Source organism: Erythrolamprus reginae, chromosome 2 (assembly GCF_031021105.1).
Source record: "Erythrolamprus reginae isolate rEryReg1 chromosome 2, rEryReg1.hap1, whole genome shotgun sequence".
NCBI classification, from domain to species: Eukaryota; Metazoa; Chordata; class Lepidosauria; order Squamata; family Dipsadidae; genus Erythrolamprus; species Erythrolamprus reginae.
The window spans coordinates 339,707,992-339,732,009 of record NC_091951.1 but is presented as its reverse complement, the minus strand read 5'-3'; the positions used below and the strand labels follow the sequence as shown (position 1 = coordinate 339,732,009).

The following is a 24,018-nucleotide window of genomic DNA, read 5'->3' as shown; positions in this document are numbered from 1 at the left end:
AATGATCTCTTAGGAATATGGATAGGTCAACCGTGGATAATCTAAGGGTAAAGAGTTGGGGGTTTGGGGATGATACTATGGAGTCCGGTAATGAGTTCAATGCTTTGACAACTCGGTTACTGAAGTCATATTTTTTACAGTCAAGTTTGGAGCAGTTAATATTAAGTTTAAATCTGTTTTGTGCTCTTGTGTTGTGGTGGTTGAAGCTGAAGTAGTTGCCAAGAGGCAGGACATTGCAGCATATGATCTTGTGGGCAATACTTAGATCATGTTTAGGGCGTCTTAGTTCTAAGCTTTCTAGGCCCAGGATTGAAAGATATGGAGATATGTGGACTTCAGCTCCTAGCATTCCATAACCAGTTGGGGAATTTGGGGAGCTTCAATTTGCAAGGAGGAGGACGCCCAAGTTGCGAACCCTCTCCGAGAGGCCCAATGATTCCCACCCCAGGGTAATGGACGGACAGGTGGGATTGTCCTTGGGAGGCAGAACCCACAGCCACTCCGTCTTGTGAGGGTTGAGTATGACCCTGTTGACACCCATCTAGACCCTAACAGCCTCCAGGCACCGGCACATCACTTTCACTGCTTCACCGACTGCTTCACCGACTGCCCTTGGATGATCTCACCCAGCAGTGGAGGGCTTTATAGGTCAAGCCTCGAGGTGATGAGGGCATGAGTGACTGTGAGCAATGAGTCCCGGTTCAAATAGGGCCGCAACTGGTGCACCAGGCGAACATGGGCAAACGCCCCCCTTGCCACAGCTGAAAGATGGTTCTCTAATGTGAGCTGTGGATCGAGGGGGACGCCCAAGTTGCGGACCCTCTCTGAGGGGGTCAATAATCCCCCCCCCGGGGGTGATGGATGGACAGATGGAATTGTCCTTGGGAGGCAAAACCCACAGCCACTCCGTCTTATCCGGGTTGAGTTTGAGTCTGTTGACACCCATCCAGGCCCCAACAGCCTCCAGGCACCGGCACATCACTTCCACTGCTTCATTGATTGGACATGGGGTGGAGATGTAAAGCTGGGTATCATCAGCGTGCTGATGATACCTCACCCCATGCCCTTGGATGCTCTCACCCAGAGGTTTCATGAAGATATTGAATAGCAGGGGGGGGGAGAGGACCGACCCCTGAGGCACCCCACAAGCGAGAGGCCTAGAGGTCGACCTCTGACCCCCCACTAACACCGACTGTGACTGGCCGGAGAGGTAGGAGGAGAACCACTACAGAACAGTGCCTCCCACTCCCAAACCCTCCAGCGGGTGCAGAAGGATACCATGGTCGATGGTATTGAAAGCTGCTGAGAGGTCAAGAATCACTAGGACAGATACTAAACCCCTGTCCCAGGCCCACCAGAGATCATCCATCAGTGCAACCAAAGCAGTTTCCGTGCTGTAGCCGAGCCTGAACCCTGACTGCTGAGGGCCTAGATAATCACTTGCGCAAAGGGTCAGTTCCTAGATGTAATGCATGCATGCGTTAATGAGCACTTCTGAACTGGTAGGGAAGGTAAGAGAAACCCACCCCTGATCAAAACCATTCATATTGTCCTGCATCTACAACTTTCCCAGGTGCACCAGTTCCCAGGAGGTGCTATTCAGTGGTCCACATTTCGCAGAAATGATGACGAATACGAGAGCGAAGAAGAAATGGCGTTTGGAACAAGTATCAATGCTCAGCGTTCCAATATGATGTTTGGGACTCTTCTGATCAAAAGCAACGGGTTGCGTGCTCCACACTGGCATTTCAATGCCAACGAACAGGGCTACCTCTTAAAGGTAACATTGAAAGTAATGTTTTAATTTTACCTAATTATTTTTAAACAACTGGAAAGGGAAGAAAGAATATAAAAGTAACTAATGGTGGACGAGTGGAAGAAAAGAGCTTACAGGAAGTCCTCAATTTATGATCATAGTTGAGCACAAAATTTGCGTCGCTAACCAAGACATTTACGCTGCCCAGAGTCCAGAAGAAGTTGGGCGGTCCATAAATTAAACAAATCAATGAATTAAATAAATAAATTTGTTAAGTAAGCTTTGCCCCATTTTATGACTTTTCTGGATCCAGCTTTCAATTTAATCACTGTAGTTGTTAAGTTAGTTACATGGTTGTAAAGTGAACCTGGCTTCCCCATAGATTTTGCTTGTCAGAAGGTGGTCAGTGACCTCTGGACACCGTAACTATCATAAATATGAGCCAGTTGCCAAAGTGTCAGAATTTACTAAATTTGCACTGCTCACATTGCAAGTTTTTTCTCATCATTCCTATTCTCCATTTCCTCCCACTTAGGACTGTATGACTGTACCTTGTTGCTTGTATTCTTAAGATTTTTATTAATATTGATTGTTTCCTCATTGCTTATTTGACCCCTATGATAATCAATAAGTGTTGTATCTCATGATTCTTGACAAATGTATCTTTTTCTTTTATGTACACTGAGAGCTTTTGCACCAAGACAAATTCCTTGTGTGTCCAATCATGCTTGGCCAATAAAGAATTCTACTCTATTCCATTCCATTCCATTCCATTCCATTCTATTCACAACTTCTGGAGGCAAGCTGTTCCACTGATCAACCGTTCTGGCTGTCAGGAAATTTCTCCTTAGTTTTAAGTTACTTATCTCCTTGTTTAGTTTCCACCCATTGCTTCTTGTTCTACCCTCAGGTGGTTTGGAGAATAGGTTGAGTCCTTCTTCTTTGCAGCAACCCCTGAGATATTGGAACACTGCTATCATGTCTCTCCTGGTTCTTCTTTTCATTAAACTAGCCATGCCCAGTTCCTGCAACTGTCCTTCATATATATATAAATAACATGTTTATGCCGATTACAAATTTGGTTTTTTCACCCATTGTTCGAGCCAAGTCAATTTCAGACTCTCATTTCCCTATTTACTGGGGTATTAATAGTTGTCATATTTTGTTTTGTTGCTGATGTGTTTCACAGGGAACTGCGTGGATTGGGGTAGTTGATGCTGATGGAGATACAACAGCTACATACAACGTCACGGCAGGACAGATTATTTTCTTCCCTCGAAATACCTTGCATTGGGTCAAGAATGTTGGCGTAGAAGAGTGTTTGTTCTTGTTGTTTTTCACAACTCATGAGGAGCTTCAGACTCTGGACCTCGATGATACATTTTTCTTGACACCCAAAGACATTGTGGCAAGATCTCTGAAGGTCTGTACAACTGGAATTCCAAATCCTATTTCTTGCAACTTACAACTACAGTGGTACCTCTACCTACAAACGCCTCTACTTATGAACTTTTCTAGATAAGAACCGGATGTTCAAGATTTTTTTTTGCCTCTTCTCAAGAACCGTTTTCCACTTGCAAACCCGAGGCTCCAAAACCGTAACCGGAAAAGGCAGGAAGAAGCCTCCTTGGGGCCTCTCTAGGAATCTAAGGAGAGAAAACAGGGCCTTCACCCTCCCTGTGGTTTCCCCAATCACATACATTATTTGCTTTTACATTGATTCCTATGGGAAAAATTGCTTTTTCTTACAAACTTTTCTACTTAAGAACCTGGTCATGGAACAAATTAAGTTCGTAAGTAGAGGTACCACTGTACTTTGACTGCCATTCTGAATATCTGCTTTCTGGATACCTATCCATTGCAAATTCAAAAATCTTTCTGGGTAAGATACTATTATTATTATTAATTGGATTTCTATGCCGACCCTCTCCAAAGATTTGGGCGGCTTACAACATATAATAAAAAACCCCCCAATAAAATACAATAGCAAATCTAATTAATTAATTAGCTAAATATCTAACCTAAAATCCCTAATATTTTAAAAATCAATCGTACACATTCAGACCTCAGCCATACATAACATTAATCGGCCATGGGGCCTAAGATGAATTGCCCCAAGCCTGGTGACATAAATGAGTCTTAAGACTCTTACGGAAGGCGAGGAGGGTGGGGACAGTGTGAATCTCTGGGGGAGCTGATTCCAGAGAGCCGGGCCCCCCCCAGAGAAGGCTCTTCCCCTAGGCCCTGCCAAGCGACATTGTCTGGTTGACAGGACCTGGAGAAGGCCAACTCTGTGGGACCTAACTGGTTGCTGAGATTCATACAGCAGAAGGCGGTCCCACAAGTAATCTATCCTGATGCCATGTACGGCTCATTGTACGGCTCATCACTTTGAATTCTGTCCGAAAACCAATCGGCAACCAGTGCAGTCCACGGAGTGTTGGAGAAAAGTGGGCAAGATATAAAATAAACCAGCAGACTTTGGCTGAAGTTACCCTTGAACATTTTTTTCCTCCACGCTTTCCCTTCAAAAGGAGAAATCATTAAAATCTTGTAACTTAATATTTGTAAGAAAAGAAATGGCAGAACCTGGAGGTGAGTCAAAAGAGGAATCAGCCTAGAGCAATGATGGCAAACCTTTTCCCCCTCAGGTGCCGAAAGCGCATGCGCACACACTATTATGTCTACGTGATTGCCCACACCAATAATTCAGTGCCCGGGGAGGGCGAAAATTGTCTCCCCTCCCCCTCCCAGAGGCCCTCTGGAGACCAGACGTTTCCCAACTTCTGGTGGGCCTGGTAGGCCCATTTTTCACCCTCCCCAGGTTACAGAGACTTTCCTGGAGCCTGGGGAGGGCAAAAATGCCCTCTCCCATCCCAAGGAGGCCCTATGGAAGCTGAAAATGCCCTCCCCAAACCTCATGTGAGACCAAATCAGCTGAGCGGTACGCACATTTGTGCTGGAGCTGAGCTAGGGCAATGGCTCGCATGCTGGCAGATATGGCTCCGCAAGCCACTTGTGCCACCTGTGCCATAGGTTCACCATCACTGACCTAGAGTCTCTAAGTAGCCACAAAGGGACTAGGTCCAACTCCTGCTGAATTCTCTTGAGCCTTATCTAGTGCCAAAATAATGCTAACCATTACTTAAGTATACAGGCCCTGAGTAGTAATACATTATTTTAACTGGAATATCATGTGTGGTCCTGGTCTTAGGCATCTAAGAATCTTCTTCATTTGGCTCATTACCACTCACCTGTTTGTAAGCAAAAATTAACTTTATTGGATGAAGTCATTGCCACTCCTACATGGATTCACTATTATATTATATTAATATGAGAACTGCAGAAAAAACAATTGCTGCCAACCTGCCTTCCATTGAGGACCTGTATACTGCACGAGTCAAAAAGAGTGCGGGGAAAATATTTACTGATCCCTCGCATCCTGGACACAAACTGTTTCAACTCCTACCCTCAAAACGTCGCTACAGAGCACTACAGACCAAGACAACTAGACACAAGAACAGTTTTTTTCTGAATGCCATCACTCTATTAAACAAATAATTCCCTCAACACTGTCAGACTTTCTACTAAATCTGCACTTCTATTCTACTAGTTTTTCTCATCATTCCTATCACCCATTCCTCCCATGTTGACTGTGTGACTTTAACTTGTTGCTTATATCCTAAGATTTTTATTAATATTGCTTCTTCATTGCTTATTTGACCCCTATGACAACCATTAAGTGTCGTACCACATGATTCTTGACAAGACGGAGTGGCTGTGGGTTTTGCCTCCCAAAGACAATTCTATCTGTCCGTCCATCACCCTGGGGGGGGAATTATTGATCCCCTCAGAGAGGGTCCGCAACTTGGGCGTCCTCCTCGATCCACAGCTCACATTAGAGAAACACCTTTCAGCTGTGGCGAGGGGGGCGTTTGCCCAGGTTCGCCTGGTGCGCCATCTGCGGCCCTATTTGGACCGGGAGTCACTGCTCACAGTCACTCATGCCCTCATCACCTCGAGGCTCGACTACTGTAACGCTCTCTACATGGGGCTACCTTTGAAAAGTGTTCGGAAACTTCAGATCGTGCAGAATGCAGCTGCGAGAGCAATTATGGGCTTCTCTAAGTATGCCCATATTACTCCAACACTCCGCAGTCTGCATTGGTTGCCGATCAGTTTCTGGTCACAATTCAAAGTGTTGGTTATGACCTATAAAGCCCTTCATGGCATCGGACCAGAATATCTTCGGGACCGTCTCCTGCCGCACGAATCCCAGCGACCGGTTAGGTCCCACAGAGTCGGCCTTCTTCGGGTCCCGTCGACTAAACAATGTCATCTGGCGGGACCCAGGGGAAGAGCCTTCTCTGTGGGGGCCCCAACCCTCTGGAACCAGCTCCCCCCTGAGATTAGGATTGCCCCCACCCTCTCTGCCTTTCGTAAACTCCTTAAGACCCACCTCTGCCGTCAGGCATGGGGGAACTAAAACACCTCCCCCTTGCCCATGCTGTTTTGTTGATTGATTGACTGTGTGCCTGTTTTTTATATATATTGGGATTGTTTTATGAAATTACTAATTTTAAATTGTAATTAGATTGGTGGGCATTGGATTTGTTATTGTGTACTGTTTTTTATTATTGTTGTGAGCTGCCCCGAGTTTTCGGAGAGGGGCGGCATATAAATCCAATAAATCTAATCTATAAATCTAAATGTATATTTTATTTTATGTACGCTGAGAGCATATGCACCAAGACAAATTCCTTGTGTGTCCAATCACACTTGGCCAATAAAGAATTCTATTCTATTCTATTTACTTGTGTTCTCTAGCCTCAAGGCGGTATGGATTTCATCCGGTCATTCCAGAAACAAGCAGAAGACCAAGTCATCAGTCTTCCACCCAACCTAGCAGAGCTTGTTCAGAATGCCAACTACAACCAGTCTGCAGATATGCTTGTATGGCGATACTTCTTTGACTTAAAAGGTACAACCAACTAGGGCAGTGATGGCAAACCTTTTTTGACTTGGGTGCCAAAAGGCTACGCATGCGTGCGATAGTATGCACAATTGTGCCCACACCCATAATGCAATGACCTCCCCCTGCGCATGCGCACAACCCCCTCATTGCTCCCATGTATGTGCACAACACTCACTTCCCCATGCATGCGCATAGGTCTCACTGAAGCCTCCAGACGTCTGGTAGGCCTGTTGGGCTGTTTTTTGCTCAGGGAAGCCTCCTGAAGCCTGGGGAGAGGAAAAACGGCAAACTGGGCCAACCAGAATTATAGAAATTGTTCTGTCGGGCTCTCTAGTAGAATCCTCCCAAAAATTCACAGGTACAAATTTCAGACACACACACGTTTGAAAATTCAACACAATGTTCTTTATAATGAAAATTCACTTAAACCAAGCCCTCTTTTGGTATAGCAAAGAGCCCTCGTCTCCAAACAAACTGGTAATTTGTACAAGTCCCTTATCAGTTCTGTGATACTTATCTTGCAGCTGTGAGGCAATTCACAGTCCTTCTTCTTTCACAAAATGAAACACACTTTGCTCTGGTTTAGTTTCAAAGCGGGGAAAAATCAGCACACAAAAAGTCGAAGTCAGTAAAGCAGTCACAAAACACCACGATTAGATAATCCTCCACAATGGCCAAACCCTATTTATAGCAGCCTCACTAATTACCACAGCCCCACCCAACCACAGGTGGCCTCATTTTCTTTGATAATAATCTCTCAGTTGTTGTTGCCTATGCATCGCTCTCCGCATGCGTGGCTGTATCATTAACTCTTGTTCTGAATCCAAGGAGGAGCTAGATAATTGATCTCCTTCTGAGCTGTCTGCCCCACTCTCCTCCTCCCTGTCACTCATGTCTTCTTGGTCAGAGGAGCCTTCATCATCAGATTCCACCGGGGGCAAAACAGGCCTGCAGCATGTGGATGTCTCCCCCACATCCACAGTCCTTGGGGCAGGAGCTGGGCCAGAGCTAACCATAACAGAAATGAACTTCTGAAGAGTGTTCAGAAACTTCAGATCGTGCAAAATACGGCCGTGCGAGCAATCATGGGCCTTCCTAGAAATGCCCATGTCTCATCAACACTCGATGGCCTGCACTGGTTGCCAATTAGTTTCCGGTCACAATTCAAAGTGTTGGCAATGACGTATAAAGCCCTACATGGCATTGGACCAGAATATCTACGGGACCACCTTCTGCCGCATGAATCCCAGCGGCTGATTAGGTCCCACAGATTATTTTTAATGATAGTGGGCTTTTAAGTTAGTTTTTTTCTTAACATTAGATTTGTATTTGTATTGTATTGTTACTATTGTTGTGAGCCGCCCCTAGTCCTTGGAGAGGAGCGGCATACAAATCTATTATTATTATTATTATTATTATTATTATTATTATTATTATTATTATTATTATTATCATCATCATCATCATCATCATTCATTGATTCATTCATTCATTCATTCATTCATTCATTCATTCATTCATTCATTCATTGGATTTGTATGCCGCCCCTCTCCGGAGACTCGGGGCGGCTAACAGCAATAATAAGACAGCATATAACAATAATCCAATACTAAAAACAATTAAAACCCATTATAATAAAAAACACTTATTGTAAAACCAAACATACATACAGACATACCATGCATAAAATTGTAAAGGCCTAGGGGGAAAGGGTATCTCAATTCCCCCATGCCTGGTGGCAGAGGTGGGTTTTAAGTAGCTTATGAAAGGCAAGGAGGGTGGGGGCAATTCTAATCTCTGGGGGGAGGGCCAGGGCCGCCACAGAGAAGGTTCTTCCCCTGGGTGCCGCCAAGCAGCATTGTTTAGTTGACGGGACCCGGAGAAGACCCACTCTGTTGCACCTAACTGGTTGCTGGGATTCGTGCAGCAGAAGGCCGTCCCTGAGATAATCTGGTCCGGTGCCATGAAGGGCTTTATAGGTCATAACCAACACTTTGAATTGTGACCGGAAACTGATCGGCAACCAATGCAGACTGCGGAGTGTTGGTGTAACATGGGCATATTTGGAAAAGCCCATGATTGCTCTCGCAGCCGCATTCTGCACGATCTGAAGTTTCCGAACACTTTTCAAAGGTAGCCCCATGTAGAGAGCGTTACAGTAGTCGAGCCTCAAGGTGATGAGGGCATGAGTGACTGAGCATTATCATTATCATTATCATTATCCCGGTTGGGCTGTTGAGCCATTTTTCGCCATCCCCAATGTTCAGGAAAGCCTTCTGAAGCCTGGAGATGGCGAAAAATGGACCAATGGGCCAGCCCAAAGTTCAGAAACCAACTTCCAGTTGGGCCCTTTTTTGCCATCCCCATGGTTCAGGAGGCTTTCCTGAAGCCTGGAGAGAGTGAAAATAACCAAAAAGAAGGCTGAAAATCAGCTGGAGAGCACGTGCATGTGTGCTGGAGCTGACATAAGGTAACACCTCACATGCCCTCATATATGGCTCCATGTGCCACCTGTAGCACGCGTGCCATCCACTGAGCTAGGGGAACTTACAGAAAAGAACTACTTTTGCTTTATAGGACTTTTGGGCTTTTAATGCAACAAAAAAGACTCGGTGGTGCAGTGGTTAGTGTGCAGTACTGCAAGCTACTTCTCCTGATCACCAGCTGCCAGCAATTTGGCAGATCGAATCTCAGTAGGCTTAAGGTTGATTCATCCTTCCATCCTTCCAGGGTCAGTAAAATGTGGACCCAGGCTATTGGGGGCAATATGCTTACTCTCTTTAAATCACTTAGAGAGGGCTGTAAAGCACTGTGAAATGGTATATACCGTATTTTTCAGAGTATAAGATGCACCAAAATATAAGACGCACCTTAGTTTTTGGGGAGGAAAATAGGGAAAAGAATCTGTCTACTAGGTATTTATCTGGCTAGCGTCCTTAGTCCGGTCAGCTTCAGCACATTATTTTATCCCCTGGTTAAAGGCTTAAAAAAAACTTTTTTCTGAGAGAGTAACAATGAAAGAGCTTGCAAGCCAGTAACAGCTGGAAACTTCATTAGCACCTTGAAAGAAACATTTGGAGCAAGTAGAGCAATGGAAAAAACCCTGCGAAGACTTAGGGCTTGGAAAACATTCTTCATTGCAGAGAGTAACAGTAAAAGAGCTTGCAAGCGGGTAAGAGCTGGGAATATTGTTAGCACCTGGTTAGGGCTGAAAAGAAACATGTGGAGCAAGTTAGACCAATGGGGGGGGGGAAGCCTGCAAAGACTTAGGGCTTGGAAACTATTCTTCGCAGACAGTAACAATGAAAGAGCTTGGGTACATTAATAGCACCTGTTTAGGGCTGGAAAGAAATATCTGGAACAAGTAAAGCAATGAAAAAACCCCTACAAAGACAAGGACCAAAAACCCTACAAAGACAAGGACTGGCTTGCAAGCTCTTTCATTGTTACTCTCTGCCAAGAATGTATTCTTGGCAGAGAGTAACAATGAAAGAGCTTGCAAGCCGGTAAAAGCTGGGAACATTGTTAGCACCTGGTTAGGAATGGAAAGAAACTAACTCAGAGCAAATTAGAGTAATGAAAAAAACCCTGCAAAAACATAGGGCTTGGAAAACATTCTTCACAGAGAGAAACAATGATAGAGCCTCTAAGGTAGTAGCTGGGAAGATCATTAGCAGCTAGTTAGGGCTGGGAGGAAAAAAGAAAAAGCTACATTCAGAGTATAAGACACATCCTAATTATCAGCTTCTTTTAGGGAGGAAAAAGGTGCGTCTTATACACGGAAAAATACGGTAAGTCTAAATGCTATAAAAGATGGTGACATCATCATATTTTCATGCATTGTATTTCCAGTGAGATACAGAAATGTTTACCTTGGGAATAATATAAGAGTGTGATGAAATGTAGTCCAGGAGGTTCTTTCCCAGGGAGAAAAGAGACAACAAACTTGGAATCTTTGGTATGCAGGTAAAGGGTGAAGAATCACCCTCCCTCCCCGAGCGGTTCTTAGGGTGTATTTAACAGTCATGCAAACAAGTGTTTAGTCTGGCAAGAGTTTGGTCTATAGGCAAACAGCAATATAGAAACTATTCCGAAGTAACTGCTCTTGTCATTCTCCATTTCTTAATCCTGAAAATGAGTCTCTAACTATATGGATCAACAGCCTTGGAGAATGTATTCTCCCATATAAGCTACATAACAGTTGCAATCATCACCAGGTTGTGTAATATCCTGCAGATAGTATTTTGGCATTGGCTAAGAAGACCTTTTTTTGCTTGCTATAGTAAAGCATGAATTTATTTATTCAATTCAATTTATTGGTACAGTATTGCTACAGAATAAAAGAGTTTTGAAAGGACCTTGGAGGTCTTCCAGACTAGCCCCTTGCTCAAATAGGAAATCCTATAACCATTTCAGTCAGTCTTTTCTTAAAAGTTTCAAGCATTTACAACTGCTGCAGGCAAGTCGTTCCACTGGTTCATTGTTCTAACCGTCAGGAAATTTCTCCTTAGTTCTAGGTTGTTTCTGTCCTTGATTAATTTCCATCCATTGCTTCTTGTCTTGCCTTCAGGTTCATTGGAGAATACAGGTTGTAGGTTGACACACAAACTTCCCACCAGCAGATCAGGTCCATGTTAAAACTATCAGTTATAACATTTGACGTTTTTGCATTATACGCCGCCCTGAGTCCTCAGAGAAGGGCGGCATATAAGTCCAATAAATAAATTATTTCTCTCCTAAATGTTTGCAAAAAAAGAGAGTAATCTATTATGAATGTCTGTATGCTTTGTACTGGTAGTGTAGACATGATATATCCCAATTCCATAATTCTACTCTCTTCCAAAAAATAAAAAAAATAAAACATAATAAAGTGGTCTTTCTTATTTTTAAGTGGAACAATTAAATCAAACACTTTTAAAATATAAATTTATAATCATATCCTTGTTAACTATATAGTTTCTTCTAAACCCTTTGAATCAGGTATGGAAAAGAATACTGTATAAAAAATTCATACTAAAATGCTAATATATTGAGAACATCAGGGTTAAATAAGTTAAAAATATATTGTCCGATCAGCATCAATTAAACATTTTTTTCTCAACATGATATTATTTTGAGAAAATAATTCCTAACATTGCTTCTTATTGATCAGCGGACTCCAATAAAGTTAAGTCTCCATTGGTGGCACCCCTTTGGAATATTGAGCTGATCATCTGCAAGAGCTGATCATCTGCAAGAGCTGATCATCTTGCAGAGAATCTATCTTCATTCCTTTTAATCATCAAAGCCTCTTAATTAACCCTTTTAATCATCGAGTCCTCAGAGAGGGGCGGCATACAAATCTATTATTGTTGTTGTTGTTGTTGTTATTATTATTATTATTATTATTATTACTATTATATTATTATTATAATTATATTTTATGATTTTATGATTTTATGATTTTATGATTTTATGATTTTATGATTTTATGATTTTATGATTTTATGATTTTATGATTTTATGATTTTATGATTTTATGATTTTATGATTTTATGATTTTATGATTTTATGATTTTATGATTTTATGATTTTATGATTTTATGATTTTATGATTTTATGATTTTATGATTTTATGATTTTATGATTTTATGATTTTATGATTTTATGATGATGATGATGATGATGATGATGATTATTATTATTATTATTATTATTATTATTATTATTATTATTATTATGTCAATACAACACAGCAAACGAGATCACTATGCTGGATTTCGTATTTCATCACCAGTCGGGCACTTCCCAAGCACCTAGGACTGCGTGATGTAGTGGCAAATTATGTTTGCCGATCCCAGTAAAGCGGCCTTTTGCAATTGACAAATGGAGATTTTGTCAATTCCGATGGCTTTCAAATGTCCACTGGGATCCTTTGGCCAAGCGTGCCAAGTACCACTGGGACCACTTTCACTGTCTTATGCCAGAGTCGTTGCAGCTCGATTTTTAGATCTTCATATTTCACTAATTTCTCTAGCTGCTTCTCCTCAATTCTGCTGTCTCCTGGGATTGCGATGTCGGTGATCCATCCTTTTTTTTCTCCACAATCAGGATGTCTGGTGTGTTATGCTACAGAATTCGGTCACTCTGAAGTCGGAAGTCCCACAGTAGTTTTGCTTGCTCATTTTCGACCAGTTTTTCGGGCTTATGATCCCACCAGTTCTTTGCCACTGGTAAATGGTAGTTCAAGCACAAGTTCCAGTGGATCATCTATGCCGCAGCATCATGTCTATGCTTGTAGTCAGTCTGTGCGATCTTTTTGCAGCAGCTGAGTATGTGATCAATTGTTTCATCTGTTTCTTTACAGAGTCTGCACTTTGGATCGTCTGTTGATTTTTCAATTCTGGCTTTGATAGCATTTGTTCTAATGGCCTGTTCTTGTGCCGCCAGTATTAGTCCTTCTGTCTCCTTTTTGAGTGTTATCATTATCATTATCATTATTATTGATGGCATATAATCAATCAATCAATTGAAGTGTCAAGGTTCCAGGTAGTCTCCAAATTTAAATTTGTGTCCAAGTCAAAGTATTCCTCAAAGTTCCAGTTTATTTCCAGAGCCATCTTGGCACCTACACTGGGGAACCCAACTCTGAGCTTCCCACTCAGTTGAAAGTTCACATCCTTTGTCCCCCAACCACAAACCTGTCACGTTGCTCACTCAAGTTGTGCCAGAGTGGCAATTCCTCCTTCCACTTCTGCCCAGGTGGTGGACATATGATGGCCTTGAACTTCTCAAAATAATTCTTCGTGGCTGCATCTGCTCCCTCATGAAATCATCCCTCCCAAGTTGCCCTAAATATCAGGCCTTCTACAGATAGTGCGGCAAGCTGTTGATTTATCACCAGCTTGATACTAAGACTTCCTGCAGGCTAAAAGGGTTTTGGGACTGTGGCATGCATCTATTGAAAATTCAGCATGTTATACAATGTGCAAAACATTAGTTCTCCATTAATAAAAAATAATACTACATAAAATAACAGAGCTAATATGAAACCCCTGATCATCACTCAGGAGCTTACCAGTTTTTCCTTTTTTTTTTAAAAGAATTTTTTTATTCAAGTACAGTGATCCCTCGAGTATCACAAGGGTTACATTCCAAGACCCCTCACGATACTTGATTTTTCGCGATATAGTGGTGAAGAAGTAAAAACACCATCTGCGCATGCACGCCCTTTTTCCATGGCCGCGCATGCGCAGATGGTGGAGTTTGCGTGGGCGGCGGGGAATACCCAGGGAAGGTTTCTTCGGCCGCCCAGCAGCTGATCTGCTCGGCAGCGCCGCAGCAGCGAGGAGCCGAAGATCGGGGTTTCCCCGCCGCCCACGCAAAGGGGAAACCCCGATCTTCGGCTCCTCGGTGCTGCGGCGCTGCCGAGCAGATCAGCTGCTGGGCGGCCGAAGAAACCTTCCCTGGGTCTTCCCCGCCGCCCACGCAAAGGGGAAACCCCGATCTTCGGCTCCTCGCTGCTGCGGCGCTGCCAAGCAGATCAGCTGCTGGGCGGCCGAAGAAACCTTCCCTGGGTCTTCCCCGCCGCCCACGCAAAGGGGAAACCCCGATCTTCGGCTCCTCGCTGCTGCCCGCCCGCCCGCCGCTCACCCACCCGCCCGCCGCTCGAGAGCAAGAGGGGGAGAGATAGAGAAAGAGAGAGAAGGAAAGAAAGAGATGAGAGAGGGAGGAAGAGAGTGTGAGAGAGGAAGAAGCAAGATAGAGAAAGAGAGAGAGAAAGAAAGATGAGAAAGGAAGAGAGTGACGTCATCGGGTGGGAAAAATCGTGATATAGCATTTCGCAAAGATCGAGATCGCGAAAATCGAGGGATCACTGTATATACAAATTAAAACAAGACAATAGGTGTTTCATCCTGTGTATACATTTTCTATTGCATTATGTCTGATACAAAGACAGTACAACACATATCCCTAGCCCTCCCCCTTCCCAAACTGTAACTTAGACAGTTTGTTCCTTTCATATTTCCACAGTCTATAGCAATAGTGCATCTTATCAATTCAACATCATCTTTAAAACAGTAATTATTATGTTTAATCAATTATAGACTTAATTTGCTTATTTCTAACAGTTTATTATTTACATCATTTACAGCGATTCTTTTTCTTGTTGTCAACCCAAATGTAAAAATCGTCCCATGTGTCATCGTAGCAAGATTGGTTATTGTTTTTAAGTTCTTGTGTTAGTTTATCCGATTCTGCACAGTCCAAAATTTTCTTGATCATTTCTCTCTCTGATGGTGTGTCTTCTTCCTTCCAATTTTGTGCTATACAAATCCTAATTGCAGTAATTACATGTTGATCAAATAATAATGTTTTTTTTAAAATAATTTTTGATCTATTATGCCTAGAAGAAAGATCTCCGGTTTTAATTGAAGTTTGACTTTGTTTATTTCGTAAATCCATATTCTAATTTTACTCCAAATTTTCCTAATTTCGGGACATGTCCACCACATGTGAAAAAATGTTCCGTTTTTGTTCCTTTTATTATTTATTACTTAGATTTGTATGCCGCCCCTCTCCGAAGACTCGGGGCGGCTGCATCTCCAGCAGTCTGGTTTTAGTTTGGGGTAAATTTGGGCTAGTCTTGATGGTGATATATGCCACCTATAAAACATATTTAAAATGTTAAAAGGGGTTTGGGACTGTAGCATGCATCTATTGAAATTTTAGCATGTTACACAATGTGCAAAACATTAGTTCTCCATTAATAAAAAATAATACTACCTAAAATAACGGAGCTAATATGAAACCTCTGATCATCACTCAGGAGCTTACCAGTTTGTCCACTATGTTTATTTTCAATTTAGGATCTTCCAGATACCGGTTTCCAGGGGGAGTAATCCAGTGGGCTCGGTACGTAAAAGACGGAAAAGGCTTAAAACCCAATGAAAAAATTTACAGTGACTTTCTCCATTCGGTAAGCATCCTGGTAAAAATTGCAACTCTTACACTGGAAACTAGTAAGGGCCTCGAGGTGATGAGGGCCTGAGTGACAGTGAGCAGTGAGTCCCGGTCCAGATAGGGCCGCAACTGGTGCACCAGGCGAACCTGGGCAAACGTCCCCCTCGCCACAGCTGAAAGATGGTTCTCTAATGCAGTGATTTTCAACCTTTTTTGAGCCGCGGCACATTTTTTACATTTACAAAACCCTGGGGCACATTGAGCGGGGGTGGTGGTAAAAAAAGTTTGGACTTTTTCTCTCTCTCTTCCTCCCTTTCACTCTATTTCTCTCTCCCTCTTTCTCTCCCTTCCTTCCTCTTTCTTTCTCTCTCTCCATCCCTCTTTCTTTCTCTTCCCTCCTCTATTTTTTCCTCTCTTTCTCTCTCCCTCCCTACCTCCTTCAATGTCTTTCTCTCTCTCTCTCCTTCCCTCCCTCTCTTTCTCTCTCTCTTGCTTGCTTTTTCTCTCTTGCTCTCTCTCTCTCTCTTGCTTTCTTTCTATTGTTCTCTTTCTCTCTCTCTTGCTTTCTTTCTCTCTCTCTTGTTCTCTTTCTCTCTCGCTCGCTCTTTCTCTCTCTTGCTTTCTTTCTCTCTCTGAGCTTCGCGGCACACCTGACCATGTCTCACGGCACACTAGTGTGCCACGGCACACTGGTTGAAAAACACTGCTCTAATGTGAGCTGTGGATCGAGGAGGATGCCCAAGTTGCGGACCATGTATCCATTTACAATATTTCAAATAATTCTACCCTTCCACCATTTTTGGAGTAAACAAATAATTCACTCCAGACTCCAAGGTATGCGCGATATTAAAACATCTGTGGTAAATACAATTATCTCTGCCATGAATTAAAATTTAAAAGCAAATAAGGGTAAGAAGGATGCCGTCATGATTTCCCCATTGCTACTGTTGTGTATATGCAAAATTTGTTTCTTCTTTTTAGAAGGAAGATGCTCTCACCTTAGCAACACTCCGGATCTCCAGCAATGCTTTACGTCAGCCCCATTTCCATTTCAATGCCAATGAAATGGGCTATGTCATCAGTGGCTGCGGAAAGGTAATAACTTAAGTTTTTGTGTGTTTGTGTGTATTTTTTTTCTCCACTTTTAAACAGTGTAATATCATATACCTTCAATCTTCAATACAATACAATGAATTTAAATTTATATTTTGTATTATCATCCAACAATATGTTGCCTCCTTTACTTTTATCACCTGGAAAACTTTCATATAAACTTTTTATTTTTTCTTTTTATTGATTTTTTAATTTCAAGATAAAACAAAGACACAAACAAAACACACAACAAAAAATAGGAGCCAGAACTGCTCCATTCTTCTCAGAAGTCCCGGGGAAAAAAAAGATCTGTAAGACTCTCTTTTCTTTTCTTTTTCGGGATATATAAACTTTTTCAATGTCATTATACAAACTTACAATACTATTTACTATTACATCTCATCTATTTGCTTTCACTTATCTGTTAATCTTTTTTACATTTAGGCCAAAGTGGTTATTTTCAATTGTCATACATCCTTATTTACCTCTGAAGAATTTCTTTATCTTTATCATATACTAATTGCCCTTCAAATAGAAAAGTTATTTAATCTTAAATATTAATTAAGTTTAACTTAAATTTAACCACTGTGATGCAAGCCAACATTTCTCAAAGTCAAGAATTCTGGGAATTATATAGTAAGTTGAAGAATGCCACATTGGAGTAAAACAATGAAAGCTGTAGTATCTTCCCTAAGATGTGTACTGAGTCATACAGGTTATGGATAAGCTTTATAAATAGCCTTCAATTTACAATCAGTCATTTAGTGACCAGTCAAAGTTACAACTGCATTGAAAAAAGTTACTTATGATCAGTGATGGGCTGCCAAAATTTTTACTGCCACACTCTGGGTGTGGCTTGTTTTGTGGGTGTGGCTTGAAGATCATGTGACTGGGTAGGAGTGGCTTGCAGGCCATATGGCCAGGCGGGAGTGGCTTGATAATCATGTGACTGGGGGTGGTTTAAAGTCATCTGACTGAGTGGGAGTGGCTTACCGACCAAGATACATTTTCAAATAGGTGCTTGGATTCTTTTTCAGTTGATTAAGGCACATTATTGGAATAGTCACACAAAGGACAAATGATGGGCAGCATTATTTGTTGAGGAGCACAGTAATATTTTAAGGTTTTGTACTGAAGGTTCAGTATGATAACAGATTAGGCAAGTAGCTCAATTTTCTTTAATTGCTATAAAACTTCAGTTCTAGGTAATGATTAAAATGATTAAAGTGTTTATGGGTAAAAACATACTATTTAATTATTTCCTATTTTAAAAGTAATTAAGGATCATGCAAAGGTACTAGAGAAGGAAAGACAATAAAACAACTATTAAATATTCAATAAATAGTGCGTAATAAAGCTGCCCTTTAAGAAGAAAAATCCAAATCTACTTCTTTTCAAAACAACAAAAAACTTCAATTCACATCAGCTATTTCAGGTCTTAAATCTAATTATGACAATAGCAATACAGGGAGAAAAAACCAAAAATGGTTATTAAGAGTTCAAATTGCACTATCTTCTCTTCGTGCTTATACATTATATCATTTCTTTCATTTTAAAAATACATCATTTCAAATTTGACAAATCACAATTGTAATGTAACATATTTTTCTATTTTTCTAAACAAATAGAGGACCCAGATTGTTGGGGCAATAGACTGACTCTTTAAACCCCTTAGAGAGAGATGGTATCTAAAGTAAAGTAAAATGGTATATAAGTCTAAGTGCTATTGCTATTGCTATTGCTATTGTAAATACAGTAATACCTCGTCTTATGAACTTAATTGGTTCCCCGAGGAGGTTCGTAAGGCGAAAAGTTCGTAAGACCAAACAATGGGAAACAATGTAAAGTCAATTAATGTGTGCAAGAAAAAAAGAACCCGCAAAAATGCCACCGCCCGGCTGTCGCCTTTTGAAACGGCCGGGGGGCTTCTCGGGGTTCCCATGAACGCCGAACCCGGAAGTTCGGCAAAAGTTCAGGTTCGGCGTTTGGGTTCAGGAGGATGCTGAGAAGCCCCACCGCCCGGCTGTCAGCTTTGCAAAAGAGCCACGGAGCTGTTGGGCCGGTCGGGAGGCTCAAACGGAGGTGGGGAATCCCAATAGGGAATTCCATGGACGGAGCTTTGACATCACGAAGATGTCCTTCCTGGCCGGCTGAAACGTGTCACTTTTTTCAGTGCCATTGTAACTTTGAATGGTCACTAAATAAATGATTGTAAGTCAAGGACTCCCTGTAGAATAGAATGAAAGCAAGTTTCTGTGCATGGGGCTACCTTTGAAGAGTGTTCAGAAACTTGAAGTCATGCAGAATGCAGCCGCGTGAGCGGTCATGGGTCTCCCTAGATATTCCCATGTATTTCCAACATTCTGCGGACTGCAGTGGTTTCTGGACACAATTCAAAGTGTTGGTAATGACCTAAAAAGCCCTACATGGCATCGGACCAGATTACTTATGGGACCGTCTTCTGCCACATGAATCCCTGCGGCTGGCTAGGTCCCACAGAGTTGGCCTTCTCCAGGTCCCATCAACCAGAAAATGTCATTTGATGTCATTGAATACCCTACGAGACTAGACTTTCAATCCTGGGCCTAGACAGCTTAGAACTAAGACGGCTTAATCATGATCTAAGTATTGCCCACAAGATCATATGCTGCAACGTCCTGCCTGTCAGCGACTATTTCAGCTTCAACCACAACAACACAAGAGCACACAACAGATTTAAACTTAATATTAACCGCTCCAAACTTGACTGTAAAAAATATGACTTCAATAACCGAGTTGTCGTAGCGTGGAACTCATTACTGGACTCCATAGTGTCATCCCCAAACTCCCAACACTTTACCCTTAGATTATCCACGGTTGACCTATCCAGATTCCTAAGAGGTCAGTAAGGGGCGAGTACAAGTGCACTAGAGTGCCTTCCGTCCCCTGTCCTATTGCTCTCCAACATCTTCTATACCTTTCTTCTATCCCTATATCTCTTCTTCTATTCTTTCATTGATATGTTTTATTCCTATATCTTCTCTTCTATTCTTTCTTTGACATATTTTACTATGAGTATCTCCTCTATAACCTTCATCATGTATTTTACTATGTGTATACCCACTAAAACCCTAATTGTGTATTGGACAAAATCAATCAATCAATAAAATAATAAATAGATGGGGCCTAGGGGAAGAGCCTTCTCTGTGGGGGACCTGACCCTCTGGAATCAGCTCCCCCCAGAGTTTCGTACTGCCCCCACCCTCCTCGCCTTCCGCAAGAGCCTTAAGACTCCCCTATGTTGCCAGGCTTGGGGCAATTAGACTTTGCCCCTCTGACCAATAAATGTAATGTATGGTGTGATTGTACTGTATGATTGTGTATTACATAGGGTTTTTAGTTGTATTTTTTAATATATTAGATTTGTTCTATATGCTTCTTTTATATTTATTCTGTGAGCCACTCTGAATCGGACCAGAATATTTCCGGGACTGCCTTCTGCCGCACGAATCCCAGTGACTGGTTAGGTCCCACAGGGTGGGCCTTCTCCGGGTCCCATCGACTAAACAATGTCGTCTGGCGGGACCCAGGGGAAGAGCCTTCTCTGTGGTGTCTCCGACCCTCTGGAACCAGCTCCCCCCAGAGATTAGGATTGCCCCCACCCTCCTTGCCTTTCGGAAACTCCTTAAAACCCACCTCTGCCATCAGGCATGGGGGAATTGAAACATCTCCCCCTTGCCCATATAGTTTCTGTGTATGATTCGACTGTGTGCTTGTTTTTTATATATTGGGGTTTCTTTTGGATTTTTTAACCTAAAACTGTAATTTAGATTGCTAAATATTAGATTTGTTACTATGTATTGTTTACCATTGTTGTGAGCCGCCCCAAGTCTACGGAGAGGGGTGGCATATAAATCCAATAAATCTAATCTAATCTAATCTTCGGAGAAGGGCGGCATACAAATCTAATAAATTGAATTGAATTGAATTCTGGAAATACAAGTCTTAATTTGTTCTAGTGCATCTTATTTGCAGGTAGGTGTTATTGTTTCATCTACTCTTTCTACTGACTTTACCGTTGAAGTTGGAGATGTTGTGTTCTTCCCAGTTGGAATCCAACACTACTTCAAGAGCACATGTGACGAGGACCTGCTTCTCATTTTGGCATTTAGCACCCGTAACCAGGTGAGAGTTTGAGTTCCTAGAAATTCTGCTATACATGCCAGCAGAAACCTACAATTTCATTACCTAATTATGAACCAAATGCAAGTATTGTTGTGAGCTGCCCCGAGTCTAATGAGAGGGGTGGCATACAAATCTAATAAATAATAATAATAATAATAATAATAATAATAATAATAATAATAATAATAATAATTATTATTATTATTATTACTATTATTATTATTATTATTATTACTATTATTATTGTTGTTATTATTATTATTATTATTATTATTATTATTATTATTATTACTACATGTTTGGGAGATCGGAATAAAACAAGTAACTGGGCACATTATGGTATGTTGTATATATTACTAAAATTGCTCTGTGCTCTTATCCGTGATGCTGAACCTACTATGGCTTCCTATGGCAAGTTTTGAGTTTTGCTGTTTTTCCATAATATCTTCAATAAGTACTGATCAGAATGCCTGAAAAAACAACTTCTCCCATAGAGAGCTGCCTATTAATTGTGATCAAGATTTATTTATTTATTTATTTATTTATTTATTCATTCATTCATTCATTCATTCATTCATTCATTCATTCATTCATTCATTCATTCATTTTGTCCAATACACAATAATACACAATGAAGGTTATAGTGGAAATACTGAAGAAGAATAGAGGAGAAAATATAGGAATAAAATATATCAATGAGACAATAGAAGAAAATATATAGGGATGGAAGAGAAGAGATATGAGATACGGAATAGACAATAGGACAAGGGACGAGAGGCACACTAGTGCGCTTATGCACGCCCCTTACTGACCTCTTAGGAATCTGGAGTGGCCAACTGTGGATAGTCTAAGGGTAAAATGTTAGGGGTTAGGGGATGACACCACGGAGTCCGGTAATGAGTTCCATGCTTCGACAACTCGATGACTAAAGTCATATTTTTTACAGTCACGTTTGGAGTGGTTAATATTAAGCTTGAATCTGTTGCGTGCTCTTGTGTTGTTGTGGTTGAAGCTGAAGTAGTCGTTGACAGTCAGGGCGTTGCAGCATATGATTATGCAAGCAATGCTTAAGTCATGTTTAAGGCATCGTAGTTCTAAGTTTTCTAGACCCAGGGTTGTAGGTATAGTTTCGTAGGGTATATTGTTTCGTAGGGTATATTGTTTCGAATCTTTGTTTAAATCCTGTAACAATATGTAACATTTATCTAACTTTGATTCAATTTTCCCAAGGCTCGGCTCACCACCTTCCACCATTTTAAGATTTATTGTACTTGTTCTGGTACAAGCTCAACTTTTCCCAGTCAGATAACTCAGCACAAAGGTATATCACAGATAATTTTATTACAGGAATTCTCACAATAACTCACAGTTATGATGCGATTCTTCTGTAGTATAATCTTTCCCATTGTGCAGGTAAAAAGAGGTTGAATTGACCCAGGCTCTAGGTGTAGCTGGCTGAGTAAGCAGGTGAAGACAAAGACCCTCTGGAATGTTCTCTCCAATTACACCTCATCCCGAATCAGAGCCAATAGGAATACACAAATGTGGTCACATGTAAAATTACATTACCCAGAGTGCAATTTCACTAAATTTCCCCTAATGCAATATCTTAGAGAGACATGCCTAAATACAGTCCAACTATCTCTGTCTCTGGGGACAGCACAGTACTCACTTTGTAATAGTGAAAGAAAATGTAGTTTTTGTGTATGATTCGATTGTGTGCTTGTTTTGGGGGTTTCTTTTTTGGACTTTTAAATCTAAAACTGTTATTTAGATTTCTAAATATTAGATTTGTTACTATGTACTGTTTTTTATCGTTGTTGTGAGCCGCCCCGAGTCTGCGGAGAGGGGCGGCATATAAATCCAATAAATCTAAACTAATCTAATCTAATCTCCATCTTCTCTCGAAACCATAAATCTTTAGATTCTCTTTGAACGTCTGTGAATGCTCTACTCCTCTGTTTTTCTTCAAGAAGGATTTATAGTATTTTGAGAGAGAAATTCCCTTTTACATAATAAATCACATCAGAGCTCAGGGTAGGGCGTCTAGGATATCTGATGCATGCGCACATGCACGCCCCAGTAAGATTTTGCTTCTGCGCATACACAGGAAGCAAATAATAAGGGTTTTTAGTTGTTTTATTAAATTGGATTGTTACATGTTGTTTTTTATCATTTTTGTTAGCCGCCCCGAGTCTGCGGAGAGGGGCGGCATTCAAACCAAATCAAACCAAATCAATAAATCCTGTGAGGGGAGGCGTGCGCACAAGAGATTTCTGGGGTTTTTTTGCTTCCTTGCATGCACAGACGCAAAAAAAGATGCAGAAATCTTGTGTGTGCAAGCGTCACCTTGCAATATTTTGTTTCCTGCTCATGTGCAGAAGCAAAATCTCACCCGGATGCATGCGTGCGCACGCCACAAACCCAAAGCTACCCATGCAGCTCCATTTTTACTACCAGTGTGGCATCCTCCTCATCCGTACTGGTAGGAACCCAATACTGTTTGATGGTATATAAACATTGAGACATATTCTGATACCTCTAATCCATATGTTGTTTGCTTGTTTGCTTGTTTGTTTGTTTGTTTGTTTGTTTTGGCAGTTGCAAACTCTAGATATGGATGACTATTTCCACGCAACTGCAGACCATATATTAGCCCAGCTGTTCTTCAAAAAGCAAGCTGAATTTAAGAAGATCCCAAGGTTGAAGGAGGATCAGGCAATTAACCTGCCATAGCATCTTATTCTTAACATCAGAAGAGCCCTGCTGAATCAGGCCAAAGCCCATCGAGTCCAGCATTCTGTGTCACACAGTGGCCCACCAATTGTCCATGGGGATCTTGAGCAGAAAGAGAAGGCAAGACCCTCCCTTTCCCTTGACCCCCAACAAATGGTACTCAATGGTACTTATTCCATGTTTTAGATTTTACATCTAATATATAACCTACCTAAAGTTGCCTTTGAGGTGGCACATCATTGAATATTTTTTTAAAAAAATCAACAGCAATAAAAGGATATCTGTATTAATTCTTTTTTTAAAAAAAAAAAAGAATGCCAATATAACCTTGCCATTTTCTAATTTCTTGGTT

General features: G+C 41.4%; 1 protein-coding gene across 1 annotated transcript in view; it reads left to right on the top strand.

The window, feature by feature from the left end:
- Positions 1-23,666, top strand: part of DYNAP (dynactin associated protein) — a 29,280-nt gene extending 5,614 nt beyond the window's left edge. The window contains exons 3-9 of the mRNA XM_070736915.1: positions 1,574-1,780; positions 2,946-3,179; positions 6,584-6,737; positions 15,581-15,690; positions 16,656-16,769; positions 20,781-20,930; positions 23,532-23,666. Of these exons, the coding sequence (XP_070593016.1) occupies positions 1,574-1,780; positions 2,946-3,179; positions 6,584-6,737; positions 15,581-15,690; positions 16,656-16,769; positions 20,781-20,930; positions 23,532-23,666 (1,104 nt within the window). The remainder of the gene's footprint in view (positions 1-1,573; positions 1,781-2,945; positions 3,180-6,583; positions 6,738-15,580; positions 15,691-16,655; positions 16,770-20,780; positions 20,931-23,531) is intronic.
- The last annotated feature ends 352 nt before the right edge of the window (positions 23,667-24,018 follow it).